The 16,421-nt window shown below is 40.3% G+C and overlaps 1 protein-coding gene across 2 annotated transcripts in view; it reads left to right on the top strand.

Annotated features, from left to right (window-relative positions):
- Positions 1-14,738, top strand: part of prkg3 (protein kinase cGMP-dependent 3) — a 27,888-nt gene extending 13,150 nt beyond the window's left edge. Inside the window, exons 1-22 of one of the 2 annotated variants that reach the window (XM_044170102.1) lie at positions 386-751; positions 3,071-3,160; positions 4,365-4,427; positions 4,608-4,734; positions 4,948-5,114; positions 5,316-5,429; positions 6,252-6,357; positions 6,565-6,628; positions 6,954-7,031; positions 7,145-7,233; positions 7,828-7,893; positions 8,100-8,147; positions 8,263-8,304; positions 8,438-8,549; positions 9,574-9,710; positions 9,815-9,904; positions 10,132-10,273; positions 10,495-10,658; positions 11,012-11,128; positions 11,697-11,759; positions 13,535-13,610; positions 14,053-14,738. In XM_044170102.1, coding sequence (XP_044026037.1) covers positions 3,073-3,160; positions 4,365-4,427; positions 4,608-4,734; positions 4,948-5,114; positions 5,316-5,429; positions 6,252-6,357; positions 6,565-6,628; positions 6,954-7,031; positions 7,145-7,233; positions 7,828-7,893; positions 8,100-8,147; positions 8,263-8,304; positions 8,438-8,549; positions 9,574-9,710; positions 9,815-9,904; positions 10,132-10,273; positions 10,495-10,658; positions 11,012-11,128; positions 11,697-11,759; positions 13,535-13,610; positions 14,053-14,139 — 2,040 coding nt within the window. In that variant the 5' untranslated portion in view covers positions 386-751; positions 3,071-3,072 and the 3' untranslated portion in view covers positions 14,140-14,738. Of the gene's footprint in view, positions 1-385; positions 752-3,070; positions 3,161-4,364; positions 4,428-4,607; positions 4,735-4,947; positions 5,115-5,315; positions 5,430-6,251; positions 6,358-6,564; positions 6,629-6,953; positions 7,032-7,144; positions 7,234-7,827; positions 7,894-8,099; positions 8,148-8,262; positions 8,305-8,437; positions 8,550-9,573; positions 9,711-9,814; positions 9,905-10,131; positions 10,274-10,494; positions 10,659-11,011; positions 11,129-11,696; positions 11,760-13,534; positions 13,611-14,052 lie in introns of those variants that run through there. The other variant, XM_044170101.1, reaches the window with a different exon arrangement.
- The last annotated feature ends 1,683 nt before the right edge of the window (positions 14,739-16,421 follow it).

A 16,421-nucleotide genomic window follows, 5' to 3' on the forward strand; every position in this document is an offset into this window, starting at 1 on the left:
GCTTCACATATTGTCTTACGATCACTTCCCCTTTCTGTAATCTTTTACAGTGACTTGCTGATTGTTTACTTATGCCTCCACTTTAATCTGTCTTCTACATCAGCAGGAAATATTACGTCACTGTTAAATGTCACAGAAATCACAAATCAGTATTGCAGTTATGCTTTAAAGTAAAAAAACAACAACACTATACACAAGTTAATTTTGAGAGAAAACTAATAAAATGCAATGAAATCCCGGGTTTAGCAGGTTTTAACAGCTGAGCATGATTTTTGCACCCCAACTTCAGCTTTCTCTCCAGTCCATCCTCCTCCTCCTGCCTGTATTCCTCTACCTGGTGTGATGGGAGGAGCCTCAGGTTATCCTTAATGATTCAACACCAGAGCTGCTGAGATTGACAGATAGAGAAAGAGAAGGAAAGAGTGCGAGTGAGAGATAGCTGGAGAGAAGTAAAAATAATAAAAAGCTGTAGAGCAGACATGGCAATGTAAGCTGAGAAAGTGTGCAGCAGGTAGAAGAAGAAGTAATGCCAAAGAGGTTGCAGACTGCATGTTTGTATCTACTCAGGTGTGTCCAGTCTGCAGACAGTCTGGGGGTCAAGCAGAAATTGAACACATAACAAATACTTCTCTGCAACTGAAAGTGGATCTTGTGAGCAGTTCAGGGTGATTATTTGTCTCTTATGATCCATGCGGCCTTTATAGGCTGAACAGACATTAATCTTCTCTCCTGATCCACACGCAGCCTGCAGGTGAGTGTGACTCTGGCTTATCTGTCTACATATTACATGTAATTTTGTCTCTGAGAGTTGGATGTCATTTAAATAGAGGATTCTAAAGGCATTTGGATGGCTGTGTTGATAAGTATGAGCTCTAGATCCATATTTCAACACATGGCTTGTGTTTAAAGTGCAGATTTTTAGCTTTACAGGCTTGTAAACAAGAGAAATACACCTTTTTCTCATGGCTTTCCCCTTTGAGGTTCTACAGTTATTGCCATCACAATTCCATTAAGTGAAAAAGATGATGATCTGCATGTGCAAAAAAACCTTAATATCCAGTGAAAGAGTGCAACTCAAACACACCACCAGACTAGGCACAGTCTCCAGGTTTCTATTACAGAGCACCTATTGAGAATTCAGCTGTAGTTACACTTGGCCATGAATTAGTAATGAGACAGTATGGAGTGTACAGTATGCTGCCTGTATCAGTATAATGGTGATCAGTTGAGCATCATGTTCCTGCTGCGAAGCAGACAGAAATACCCCTTTTTTTATTTGTCTCTGCTAATTTCCCATTTCCCATTCTCTTCCACGATCATTTACTGGATGAATCACTGCTATGTGAATGTTATTGGCATGCAAAGATCATTGATAATTTTTTAAATTATGTGTCAAACTTAATAATCTGAAATATACTTGAAATATCTCAGACTTTTGAAGCTATTGCATCACATAAATTTGATGCAATGGCATATGAATGAATAAAAGTGCCAATACACAACCAGCAGTGTGCAGCTACTTATGGGCTCACTATTTCAACTCCAGTCGCCTTGGGCTGAAAGCGCAGTTAAACTAATTTTCCTTCATTAAATGTTGGCCAGCAGGCACTAAGGGGTATCATCCAAATCTGCCCCAGTTGTCTTTCTTTATAGCTGCAAGTTCCTAGAAAGCTTACAAATTGTGTTTGTGCACAGCTCCGTCTGTGTGTGTGTGACAGGTTAATAAAACACCCAGAGGCAAATTTGACTTACTAGTGTGGTGCAACATGTAGTAACATTTTATTTTGTTGCCATTATGTTCCCTGTAAAATTTTAATGACTACCAATGCTTTGTCATTCCTGCAACACAGGACTTTTAACTCCTGGCACTGCAGCTGCATAGTGTTACATACTGGACGGGATTATCACATTGTTGCCTCCTTTGATGGTGAATCATTGGTGCGATGGAAAATATCACATCCAATTTAGGTGACTGGGAATGCTGTGAAGATTGGGCCCAATATCCAACTCCTTGTCAGTATCGCCTTCTGTCTAGACTTGCATCAAAGGAACAACCCTTTTTGATAGTGGAACAGGAGCCATTTTATATTTCCCTGTCACATTTTGTTGGTCTATTGCTTAGCAACTTTATGATTCACTTTAACATCGTGTCTAATCTTAGAGCTGTCCAATGTTCAAGGTGAGGCAGCGGTAACATGTGATGAACACAGTGATCATAGGCAAACAGCTCATTCCACCTCAGGCTTTACCGGAGCGGTTGCGTGTTTTTAGGATTTTGGTCGGGTAACCAGTGGCCTTTTTGTAATGTTTGGCGTGTCAGTAGAGACATAAACATCTTTCCATTAGCAGCAAAGTAAAAATAGTGGAGATGCCTCGTTTTCAGGGCTTTTGTAAACAGATCACCTGGATGAAAAAAAGATACTGGATCTGGTGTGTGGGGTTAACCTATCTCACACAGCAGTGCTAATGAATCTGTGTCATTTGTAAGCATACACACACTTTTGTTGCTTTGTTGTTCCACTCTCAAACTCAAACACTCAGTTATACAGCAGAGGTTGTTAATGTCACACATTATTGCAGAAAGCACACAAACAGAGAGAATAAACAAGTACACATAAGTGCACAACCTGCAAAAAGGAAGCTAATAATAAGGCTTTTGTATTATTTTGACAGGTTTTGTGCCATTATCAGTCATAGGTACAGTAATAGATCTTTAGCAAAAGCTGGCAGGGTGTGACAGCATTCAGAAAGCACCCTGTTGACTGTCCATCATTAGTCTGCATTATTCAGCGGGGCTCTTGCTGTGCGTAGGCAGTGGAGTAGAGTTCAGTGCCTTGTGAAAAAGGCACCAGCATAGTTACATATAGTTGAAATATGATGTCTGGGGCTTTGTGTGTGCAAGTCTCCACACATATAAGCATGTTTGGTGCTGTATTTAATGTCTGTGTTGAGATGCATCATTTAAACTTTTTCCTACCCGCCAACCATTGATTGCGCTGCATTTTATCTGTTTACCATACTATTGATTCCTCCCATATGTCTTTATTTTTTTGTTTTTTCCCTCTGATAGTCATGGAGAAGCAACTAGAGGAGCTGAAGCAGCAGCTAGAAAAGCAATGTCTGATCAACCAGGAGCTGCAGAGGCAAAACAAAGACCTTAGTGAGTGCAACCACTATATCACATTAAAGAGTCACTTCACGTTTGACCACACCCAACATTGCAGCTAAGTGAAGTCTAGCTGGGTTGTGACCACATCCAGTTGTGATACAGCAATGTACCATAGTGTGACGCTACATCGCCGTTTCACAGTGAGCTGAGCATAAAGAGCATAAAATCACCACTGATTAACAGGACAAGTAGGATTAAGGCGTGTTCAGACAGAAAGTGTTCGCGCATATTTGACCACCGGACTGTTTGTGTCTATTCGCCCCAAACAGCCAATGTACCGACTGTACAGAGGTTAGCTGTAAGCTAGCTAGCAGCGGATGCACCGACCGGGAGTGTGCCTGTGTGTATTTGAGGTCAGCTCAGCCTCTGATCTCAGATCTCACAAGAAATTCCAGTTCAACTTCTTTCTGTTATTTTCCTCCAGTCTCTCTCATTTTTAGGCTCGTCTCTGTACTTCAATGAAGTAGATTCATAAAGCCCCAGGATTAGTGTGAATTTTTCACTCAAGTTGAAACCTTCAACTTGTTTCTGTGCCTGGTCTCGCCCCCTTGAGGGAATTTGTGCCTAATCACACAAATCTTTAATGCATGTTTCTGTAGAATTACAACACTAGAATCACACCTAATGAAAAAATCTGTTTAATGGCAATGAAAATGCAAGTCTGCAACAACAATGCAAAAAAACTTCTTCGAGACTACACACATTATCGGCTGATGTTAGCTTATCCTACATATGTTGTATCAGTGTATATTGGCTGATTAATAACAAGACATTGCAGTCCGGGAAAAAACAACTATATGTAATTTATATACAGTGTCTATAGTTTGTCACCTTGAGCACTGACACATTTAATTTTCAACTGTAAAATGTCCTGTTCAATACACATCTTCATTTAAAAACTCCATTTTGTGTTTACTTGTGTTAACTTTGACTAATATTTAAATTTGTTTGATGATCTGAAACATTTAAGTGTGACAAACATGCAAAAAAATAAGAAATCAGGAAGGGGGCAAACACTTTTTCACACCACTGTATATCGTAATCGTGAACTCTCAAATATCAATATCAGTATTAGTATTGGTTGGGCTATACAAGTAACATTTCTGCCATGAAGGGAGAACATGAATCATGCACTAAAACAGCATGTCCCTTGTGATGTTTTGTACAATATGTTTCTCTGCTTTTCTCCTCATAGAACAACGACTGCAGGAGAAAGAAAACCTTTTGCAGGATCTGCAGAGTCAATATCATGATCTGGGTAAGAGGCTAACATGGGCACCAGGGGTAGGGACACACACACACACACACACACACACACACACACACACACACACACACACACACAGATGAGGTGATCTTTGATTCAACATCCAGCTGTAACATGGAAGCCATTTACAGGAGTTAACCCTCCATTTGTGTTCCTGTGTGTCTGTTTCAGAGTTTCCCTCCCAGAGCGGTAATGAGATTGATCCGGAGGTCAGGAAGAGCCGTGCGGCTGTCATTGCCCCCGAACCACTCCCTGAGACCCTGGAGATTACACGCACCAGGGTCAAGAAAACTGCCAGGTTGGTAATCAGTACTGCGGACAAGAGAACATCCCATTTAAGTAAGACTGCACAGGGCTTTTGCTTTGCCATTGTGGCACATCCGATCTAATTGCCTCTCCTGCACATGTCAAACACCTAAATAATGTATGATGAGTTTGCATGTTGTGTGGGAGCTCCTCAACGTTTCAATGACCTTAGATCAAGATGACTTCTCTTACCTCCCATCATCAGCGAGACAAATCTAATTGTCAAAGCCATCCAGAAGAATGACTTCCTGAGCCGCCTCGATGATGAGCAAACAGCCATGATGGTGAATCTCTTAGCGGTATATAACTTCAAACCGGGGGATGACATCATTAAAGAGGGCTCTGAAGGAGACAGCATGTACATAGTAGCAGGTGGGGACACGCCTGAGTGTGTATGGATGTCCATCTGTCCTGCTGCGTCTGATTGAGGATTTTATTTAAACTCTAAGACTCTCTGTTTTCATATGAAAATTAAAAAAAACATCAATATATAATGTATGTAGAAAATATTTTTATATAGAAAATTCTGCACATTTCTGTATTAAGCAACTTTCTTGTCCTTCCACCTTTTAGCTGGTGAGCTCTGTGTCACCCAGGCAGGCCGTGACCTGCGCACCCTAACCATTGGTGATGTGTTTGGGGAGTTGGCCATCCTGTACAACTGCAAACGGACAGCGACAGTCACAGGTCAGCCCCTGTAATGATGACTCCTGGAAGTACATGTAGATATAATAATGGGATTATTTATCACTAAAGGTATAAATAGCATATGTGACAATTGTGTCAACATCCCTCCTAGATAGTTTAGAAGGACTTTGGTATAGCAAAAGTACAGTAACTGTGTGTGTAACTATATTTATTAATTAAAAAAGTTCATGTAACAGCAGCACCCCAGATAAAAATAAACACACACACACATGCGCCACACATTAACCAATGACTATCTTGTCTGATACAAGCACAGCATTGGACACACTGCGATATTAACCACAACAAAGCTATTAACTAAATAGTAACATCTGTAACAGAAGTCGATAGAGTGGGCAAACACTGTAGTCAAAATAACTCGACTAAAAGTAAAGTATCTAATTATAGAAAATACTACCTTAGTAGTCAGTTACTTCATTAGTAACCACACTCACAAACAATTTACTACTTAATTCTGGCAGCTAAAGCTGAAACAAGCAGATTACTGACTGACTGATCAGCCTGACCTCAGCCTAAAGATTGAGAAGGAAGGAAACAAGTGCAAAACAAAAATGTGAACAATAGACTATTACTTATTAGTTTCTCTACCCTGTGTGAAAAAGTGAAAAAATAGGGGCACCCAAATAGCATTTTTGGTTAGGGCCCTGAGGGGTCACGTACGGCCCTAGGTGTGAGATTTTCATTGGTGTATTTGTGTGGTTTCAGTTTTCTTTCATTTTAACTCATAATGGCCCCCTGTACTCTTTTCTACTGATAGTAAAGCTGTTCAGCCAGAATTTACAGTCTTAACTTATGTTGCAGCAAAGACAGCAGTGCGTCTGTGGTGCATGGAGCGACAGACCTACAGGACGATCATAACCAACAAGTCGAAGAAGAAACGGGAGCAGCTCATGGGCTTCCTGAAAACGTAAGACGTAAAGACTCTCTAGTCGGAACTGAATATCTTGTCAGCATGGCTTGCCCAGGTTAAAGGAATAGGTCTATTCTTTGAGCTTGGTTTGGTAGGTTCCTCATGTCACACTGCCGTAACAGTGTCTGTGCTTTTTCATAGCTTAATGGACCATGTAACAACTATTTCTAACCCCACTGCTATATTTTTTACATGCTGCCACAGGTCTCGTACTCTGAAGGACCTGAATGATGTCCAGTTGTCCAAAATCATTGACTCAATGGAGGAGGTCTGTACTTAGATGTCCCATTGTGAACTTTGAGTGTTACTGTTGTCATGTGAAAACAAAATCGAAATCAAAACATACATTTTTGAAGATAAACTCAAAAATAGATAAAAACAAGAATCATTTTTTAGTTCCTGAAATGCTGACACATTTCAAATCTCAGTAGCCAGGAAAGAAAGCATTTTCAAGGTACTTGGTATGATATTTGACTTTGTTTTTTTTGTAAAATCACAAACATTATTTTAAAGACAAACATATTTGATACATTTTTGTCAGTATATGGAAAAGACCCTTATTGTTCTAACTGTTTTTGTCGTGTCTTCCTCAGGTGAAGTACCAAGACAAAGATGTTATAGTTCGAGAAGGAGCAGAAGCAAACACATTCTACATCATCCTCAAAGGAGAGGTAATATGGTTTCATATTGTGTGCACAAACTCATATTTAAATGGTATGTATACTGTATATAAACATGTGCACTCATTCTCTTTTCCTTCCTCTCATGTGTGTTTCCCCCTCAGGTCCTGGTGACTAAGAACGTCAATGGGCATCAGAAGCAGATTCGTAGGATGGGCAAAGGGGAGCATTTCGGGGAACAGGCCCTCATACGGTAACCATGGCAACTCAACACATGCTTGAGGACATTTGTTAGAGTCTTGTGCAACATCCACTGCTCTGTGCAACTTCCTTAACGATTTTCATCTTTGATATTTGGGTTGTACAACCTGCCGATTATCTTCCCTTAATTACTCAGTGCTGCTGATATGAAAATCAGATTAACAGTCATAGTGACAGCTAGTGATGTTTGCCTCTAAATTGTTGAGTATGAAGCAGCAGTTTTGTTGTTTTACTGGGAGATTTTTCAGATGCAGATTTGTGCAGCATAGAGATCAATTAACTGATAAATATGCAACACAACACCACTCCTCCTCAGTTACTTTTCTGTATCCACATATATACTGTATTAATGTGCTGGAAAAGCCTGTACATCAACAAAGTATCTGTCCTTAGGAGCTATAGTATATTCATTTAGATGATGAAAGACCAAAACATAAAACATGTACGATGTCATTGATTTTAGGTGTTAAAGTTTTCCCAAATTTCTGACAGCTAAAAACCACGCTGAGGAGTTAACAAATATTTATGTACAGTAATGACATACAGTCTTCCTTGGTTGACAAGTGCAATGTTTTTCCTCTTGCAGTGAAGTCTTGAGAACTGCCACCTGCACTGCTGACGGCCCTGTTACCTGCTTCTCCATTGACAAGGAGTGAGTCTGACTCGACATTAAATTCTGAGTGTAAACGAAGGTGATATTCCTGTTCAGTGCAGTGACAGCTGTTGCACCTTGAGAAGGAAGGAATTCTTCCAGTGTATTTGTTCTCTATCATTGTCGCCTTGTTTGATTTCTGTACTTTCTGTACTTGTCATTTGCTGATCGATGCACAGTTTAACTAACAGTGCATTTTTTTTTAGGGTATTTGAAGAGACAATTCCCATAGAGCACCTGGAGCTGTTTGACGAGTACGTACCATAGAATACTTTTCGCTTCATAACCATGAATCTTTTCCTCCGTCTTGGAATAAATGCAATAGACTGTCCTGATTAGTTTCCTGCTCAACTCTCTTTTACCTCCCAGCTCCAAAGTGCTGCAGGAGGCACAAGCTCCAGAAAAGTCGAGGTGAGTGGCTGTGGAGGATGACAAGAGTTGATGGATGTAGACTGAAAGATGTAACACAATCATATGACTCACACAGCTGAGTTCCTTGAAATGAAATAGCATTAGTTAAAAGTTCTTTGTCTGTCTCTGCCAGTCCCAGCTCCACTCTGAGGTTTAAGGATCTGGTTCCTGTGTTGTATCAGGAGGGTCGCTATCAAGGAGATCCTGTCACACTTGGAGTTGGAGGGTTTGGCCGTGTTGAGCTGGTGAGTGTATTTTTGTGTTTCCCTGATTTGATATTAGCTGGAATATGAAATGCATTTGTTCTCATATCCAAAACCATTTTGGGGTTGTCGTCATTTCTTTGAGATAGGAGAAAAACTTTTAAAATACATTTTATTATGGCTAAAAGACATTACACTTAAGCCCAGAAAGAGAAATGCAGAAGGTAACGAATGCTAAGGGACTGTATGGAAATTGCTGGGGTGGGGAGGGGACTGAATCTAATATTTCACTTTACTGAAAAGCAAAGGCCCTTCCTTGTGTTATTTATATTTTCCGTGTACCCTCCCCTTCACCAGTGCAATACCCTCGCCTTAATATCTTAAGGCAATATGTCTCTGGCAAAGATAAGGAAATTGGTGCAAAAAAAAGAGAAAAGATGTGAAAAGAGCTGCTAAACAAGTGTATTTATTTTTTTGAGTAAAAATAAAGCCCTGATGCAGAGACAGGTTTGCTGTCTCCATATGACCACTGTGACTCGTTTTTTTTTTGTTTGTCAGTAAAAGTTAAAAGACCCACTCCAGATTACCCTCCCTTCACTAAATATTTAAAAATAGATACCCCCTTTTTCTGCCTCCCTTTGCCCCCCTAATAATTTTCATACAGTCCCTAATAAAGCATGCAGTAAGTTGCAGAAAGGACGTTCAAACTATCAGTATTAGCCTACAGTATGCACATTTAGGAATCTATCAGGTAGCTTGTCAACCTGTAAAGATATTAATACCATATCCAGGAAAAAAAATTGACATTCCTATTTTAATTTGAAAGTTTTACCAAAACTTTCGCTGTACTAGTTGGAGTTGTTCTATCAGCTACTGTGGCTGTTTGGGTTTAACTCATCCAGTAAAGATAATTTCTGTCTCCAAATCAGCTCCCAAACTGCCATCAGAACACCAATCTAACACAAAGCTCCATATTTTTGTGTGATATTGGAAATTTCCTTTGTGTGTATATACATAAATCCAGGACATTCAGCACTGATGATCTTTGTTTTGTTGTCATTCTAAGATGACCACAGTGAATCATGGGACATATTATGCCATGAAGCGAGTCAGCAAGAAGCACATTGTTGCCAAGAGACAGGAGGAGCACATGCTGTTTGAGAAGAAGATCCTTAAAGCCATCCAGTGTGACTTCATCGTCAGGTATTACAGACACACACAATCCTTTAATTACAACATACAAATACAGTTTAATGTACTGAGAACTTGTTGGTCTTTAATCCTGCTTTTGTATCCTCTCTCTGTAGGCTTGATGCAGCTTTTAAAGACACACGATACATCTACATGGTCATGGAGTTCTGCGCTGGAGGAGAGATCTGGACCAAACTCAAAGAAGTGTGAGAAAACACGGACAAAAAAGTCTCAATGAAATGACATTTTAAGAGTACCTTATTTCCTCATTTAGATATAATTTTTTTTCTGAATGATGGGGTGCACTGATGAAAATATCAGCAATAGAAAGTGATGGAAGGTAATACATTTGTTTGAAAGCAAATTAAAGGGAGCAAAGGAGGAAGTTGTTGAAGAGGGATATTTCAGACTTTTATGTCTCTGTGATTTTCAGAGGGCGTTTTGACGAGCCCATCGCTGTGTTCTGCACTGCCTGTGTCGTGGAGGCCTATGCCTACCTCCATAAGAAAAACATCATGTACAGAGACTTGAAGCCTGAGAACCTGATGCTGGACATAAAGGGCTACGTCAAACTGGTGAGTACTTACCTGTGCACCTGTGTCGATTTTTTAATTCTCTTTAAGCTCTAAGGACAAACTGAATATTCAGGAAATGAATTTGTCAAAGGTGTGTGAGCATGTGTTTCTGTGCTTTTTCACATGTAGAGGCTGCACGAAGCTGCTGGTATGCAAGTGATAATAAGTAGGACTTGTATGGTCCTCCCTCTCTGTGTGCATGTGTGTGTGTGTCAGTGCAGGTGGACTTTGGTTTTGCCAAGGAGTTGGTGCGCGGTGAGAAGACCTACTCATTTGTCGGCACTCCTGAGTACATGGCCCCAGAGATCATCAAGAACCAGGGACATGACTTTTCAGTTGACTTCTGGTCCCTTGGCATCCTGATCTTTGAGCTATTGGTGGGAAGGTAACACTCATACTAACACACCTGCCCACATTTGGAAACAAGCATTTCTGCTGTCTTGTATGGTTCATATCTGACAAGCTGGTATTAATAAGTGACCAAAGCTTTTCAGTTTAATTATTAAGCAAAAGAGCGATTTTATATCACAAGAGAGAGTCACAAATATGGTGAGAATAAATCATGAATAAGTCAAGCCTTAATGTTAACCAGTAGATGGCAGTAGAGTAATGTGACTGGAGAATTCGTCTGGAATCACAGGTTCATGTTACCCAACAGCAACTGGTTGATTTCTGAGCCATTTTTATGTCAGACGGTCAAAAGATTAAAACAACACTACTCTCTTCTCAACCTGTCAGCCCTCCCTTTTCAAGCTCAGAGCCTCAGAAGATTTATGCCAAAATTTTGGACGGGGTGTTCAAGTATCCACCTTACTTGAGTGAGGCAGCCAAGTCCATTATCAGCAAAATGTGCAGGTGAGACCAAGATATAGACTGCAGCACGATTAAAATGTCATATACTGAAGAAATGAGGTTGTCTGAGTCAGTGTCTTCGTCTAAGTCTCGTCTCAAAACACGTTTTTATCTGAAAGCATATCCTGATTTTACCTGAACTGGCTGTTTATTTTATTGCTTTTGTGTATTTTGTTTCTTTATATCTCATCATTCACTGTGGTATTTTATTTCTCTGGTTGTGAAGCACTTTGTACTTTGCTTTGATAAGTGCTCTATAAATAAAGTTTTATTTATTATACTGAATGCTGTAGTATGAATTCAAAATGAACTCAGTGTTGCCTGAATAACTCTCATGAAATAGAATCAATCATGTAATATGCATGTGAAAATCTACATAGAGGTAGAAGCATTTTATAAAGGTACTCCCAGTGTAAAGCATGAATTATGGAACATATCTGCAAATCACTGCACTGTATCATAATATGCACTTATGGTTTTTGAATGCAAATCTCTTGAAAAGTAGAATCTCATGAAAAAAACTGGATGCAAATGTCCTTTGTCTGAATGAGGTCTTGTGTTTTGTTTGCAGACCTCGGCCAGGTCAGAGGTTAGGAAACACCAAGAATGGAATCAAAGATGTCCGGCATCACAGGTAACCATGGCAACATGTCATGTATACAGTGCATCCGGAAAGTATTCACAGCACTTCACTTTTTCCACATTTTGTTATGTTGCATTATTTTCCTCAAAATTCTACCAACAATACCCCATAATGATAACGTGATAGAAGTTTGTTTGAAATCTTTGCAAATTTATTACAAATAAAAATATACCTACATACATAAAAAAATCACATGTACATAAGTATTCACAGCCTTTGCTCAATTTGTTGAAGCACCTTTGGCACCACTTACAGCCTCAAGTCTTTGAGTATGATGCTACAAGCTTGGCACACCTATTTGTGGGCATTTGCTCCCATTCTTCTTTGCAGGACCTCTCAAGCTCCATCAGGTTGGATGGGGAGCGTCGGTGCACAGCCATTTTCAGATCTCTCCAGAGATGTCCAATCGGGTTCAAGTCTGGGTCACTCAAGGACATTCACAGAGTTCCTGTAGCCACTCCTTTGTTATCTTGGCTGTGTGCTTAGTGTTGTTGTCCTGTTGGAAGATGAACCTTTACCCCAGTATGAGGTCCAGAGCGCTCTGGAGCAGGTTTTCATCAAGGATGTCTCTGTACATTGCTGCATTCATCTTTCCTGCCGCTGAAAAACATCCCCACAGCATGATGCTGCCACCACCATGCTTCACTGTAGGGATGGTATTGGCCAGGTGACGAGCGGTTCCTGGTGTCCTCCAGACATGACGCTTGCCATTCAGGCCAAAGAGTTCAATCTTTGTTTCATCAGTCCAGAGAATTTTGTTTCTCATGGTCTGAGAGTCCTTCAGGTGCCTTTTGGCAAACTCCAGGCGGGCTGTCATGTTCCTTTTACTGAGGAGGGGTTTCCGTCTGGCCACTCTACCATACAGGCCTGATTGGTGGAGTGCTGCAGAGATGGTTGTTCTTCTGAAAGGTTCTCCTCTCTCCACAGAGAAACGCTGGAGCTCTGTCAGAGTGACCATCGGGTTCTTGGTCACCTCCCTGACTAAGGCCCTTCTCCCCCCGATCGCTCAGTTTGGCCGAGCGGCCAGCTCTAGGAAGAGTCCTGGTGGTTCCAAACTTCTTCCATTTACGGATGATGGAGGCCACTGTGCTCATTGGGACCTTCAATGCTGCAGACATTTTTCTGTACCCTTCCCCAGATCTGTGCCTCGATACAATCCTGTCTCGGAGGTCTACAGACAATTCCTTGGACTTGATGCCTTGGTTTGTGCTCTGACGTGCACTGTTAACTGTGGGACCTTATATAGACAGGTCTGTGCCTTTCCAAATCATGTCCAATCAACTGAAGTTACCACAGGTGGACTCCAGTCAAGTTGTAGAAACATCTCAAGTATGATCAGTGGAAACAGGATGCACCTGAGCTCAATTTTGAGTAACATGGCAAAGGCTGCGAATACTTATGTACATTTTTTTCATGTTTTATTTGTAATAAATTTGCAAAGATTTCAAACAAACTTCTTTCACATTGTCATTATGGCGTATTGTTTGTAGAATTTTGAGGAAAATAATGAATTTATACTTTCTGGATGCACTGTGTGGGTGATACCACATAATCTTTGGGTGAAAAGGCACAGGAAGTATTCACTAGCTGGCCTATTTTATTTTCTTAATCAAAGTGTGAAGCTTTGTTTTTGGTCTTTTCTTATTGTCCTCACTGTTTATATTCCTCCACTACTGACTGAGCTTTTCTACTTGGGACAAATCATTTGAGTTGTTTCTCCCTCTCTGTATGTTTCACCAGTAATCTCCCTCATCTTTTCCCTTCAGGTGGTTCAGCAGCATGAACTGGCACAAGCTGCGTGTGGGTCAGCTCAACGCCCCCACAGTCCGGCTCATACGCAAGGCAAGTCAAAGCACTAGCTGAGGTTGTTTACTATTATGTGAAAAGTGGCTAACACCTTTTGTGTGGTTTAAGGAAAACAGAACCAAAGAACCAGCTGATTCACTTCCAGAGAGTAGTTTTTAAGACTTACTGTTGATTTAAAGCCCTTTAAAACGTTGAATATGCATTACTGAATGTGCAACAATCAGAGTTAAATTTTGAAAAAAAAAATCTTTAGATATTATTTATTAGTTATTTAACACTTCAAATCTCAGCTAATATGCTCCATCAGGACTGTGTGAGTGTGTTTTCAGGGCCTTTGAGACTTTAAAAACCTTCTATTTACATAGAAGAGGCTGGAAAGGACAAGCTGTTATTAGTAAGTCAGGTTTGACAGGACTGTATATGACTGTATTAAATGTATCCACAATTTTCAATTAACCATAATTTTTTCCTTCTTCAGGGCCCCTGCTACATCAACTTTGATCGTTTCCCTCTTGATCAGACTAAGGCAGAGGAGGAGTTTTCTGGTTGGGACCGTGACTTCTGATTTTTGAATTCTGATATCAAAGGATCAAAGGCCACAAGAGTTGTCCAAATCACCCAAATATGGAGCCAAATCAGAATAACCTCAGTTTAAGCCAAAACACAGTTAAGGCCACACGATGGTAGTAGGAGCTTCATACTGAAAAAAACATAACCCATCATCACCCACAAGATGTTAGGACATTCTGCTTCCAAATTCAGTGCAGGGAGATTTGGTGCCTGATGAATAAGTGTTAATCATCCATATAACACTCTTTACTGATTAGAATAAAAACACCCATCCGAGTGCTTGCTAACTGAGAAAAAAGGCTTGAGTCATACTGTCCATATACAAAAAGGGCAGCTCTTACCAAACCTGACAATTAATTCGATACTGATGTCATATCTGTATTGTGCTCCAATGTTCATTGTTATTTTGGATCTATGTTAGTTTTAGAGATAAAACAAAGCTGTTAAATGTTGCTTTTTGTATTATAAACTGTCACTTTCTGCCCATTTTTTGTGTGCAGATTATTTTCTTTTCTTCACCTTGATCATAGAGCATCCTGAAGAAAAATTTCTACATGACTTGAGTTTGGTAAATAAAAGTGCTCTTATGAGTGAGTTAGCTGTGTTTATTTCCTATACATACCCACCATTGCATCACAATCAAATCCCAAGTGTAAAACAGTGCACATTTTTTCTGTTGGCCAAATCACACACATGTGGCATACAGTAAGCAATGAAAGGACTTGGAGTTTAGATGTGAGATAGTGAACAAAGGGGAAATATTGTGCTTATAAAGATGTTATCAGAGAGGGAAATGGCATGGGACAGAATGCAGTGTTTACAGGTTTAATCTGATGTACTCCGCATTGGATGCAACTGATTGTTTGGTTCTAGAGAGGTCCAGCTGTCTGTCATGGCAGCAGGTTTTAAGGCAGGAGGAAGGAATCCTTTTATTCCTTCCTGTTAAGGCCTGTGACTTCCCTACTGAGACTATTTTTCCACAATTTTTTTCCAGAAAAAACGACTCACTTGAAAGCAATCATATCTTTCAAAGGGAAAAGATACACTACCAGATGTTTCCCTCCTGCTGAAATCACCTTGAAGTCTGGAATTGAATGCATTGACAGCAAAGACAGCAATGGCCCAGAGGATGTACAGTATAGTACAAAATAATCCCTCCACATTAGTGAACTCTAGTTTCCTGCTCTCCTGCACATAAGATCAACATTTGTTTCTGGACAACCTTGTTTTACCTGCAGTGCATGTGACATTAAAGAAACAGAGTAAACAGTATTGAAGGATAAAGCTTGTGTTATTCTATTGTTTTCTTGGTGTCAACAAATCCCATGAAAACCCCAAAAAACCCCAATACTTTCTGACTTCCTTACTGACCCTACTTCTCACTCGATTTATTACCTCAGTAAACAGTTTCCTAATGAGTTTATGGCCTCAATCACTAGTTTCAAGGCTTCAATACAGCATGATGTTCATTTAGTCAATTATGGTCTCATTTAGAATAAAATAGACGATGAAGCGGAGTACGCTTTAGGGTGGGGCTACCTTGTGATTTATAAGTAGCAACCAGGATATAGGTGATGTGTATCCACTGCATTGTGTACATTTAACTAGCTGTGAACTTGTTTTTGGGTGCTGTCTGTGTTTTCGTCTAAGAACTTTGACCTTTTCACAGTGTGTTTTCAGTTTATTAAATTGTATTTAATGCGTAAAAATATCTTGTTCAGCGTTCAGTTGTACTAAAAGACTCTAGGAGTCAGCTGTTAATTTTTTAAATTTTTTTCATGAATTACACATGCACCTTGCTAACCTAGCTAGCGCTAGCATTAGCTGATAACTTAACGTTTGCTATGCTCCCCAGCTCCAAATATGTCACTTCCGGTCACTGGAGTGCGCCAGGCTCTGAAGCCAATTGTACATAGCGGCCAAACCGTGGAATTACAACTTCCAGGTCCATCACATGATGCACACTGGCCCCCTTAGACTTTTTCCCATAGACATTGTGAAAGAAGTGGCTGTAAAATGCCGGATACGTCATCACAACCCAGCGAATGGAAAGTCTAGAAGAGCTGCACGATTAAATAATTTTATCCCTAATCAAGTTAGTGGAGGGCTAAACCGGAAGCCCACCGAGGGAGGCGGGGTTAAAGGAAATGCTAGTGCGCTTGCGCCTGTGGGGCCGCACAATGCGGAAACTATAAGAAGATCCGGGTAGTTTTATACTGGGAAGTGGAACTTTTTTGGCGTCATGCGCCACTGAGCAGCTTTTATAGGAATGAATGG

Source organism: Siniperca chuatsi, linkage group LG16 (genome assembly GCF_020085105.1).
Source record: "Siniperca chuatsi isolate FFG_IHB_CAS linkage group LG16, ASM2008510v1, whole genome shotgun sequence".
In the NCBI taxonomy this organism is placed as follows: domain Eukaryota; kingdom Metazoa; phylum Chordata; class Actinopteri; order Centrarchiformes; family Sinipercidae; genus Siniperca; species Siniperca chuatsi.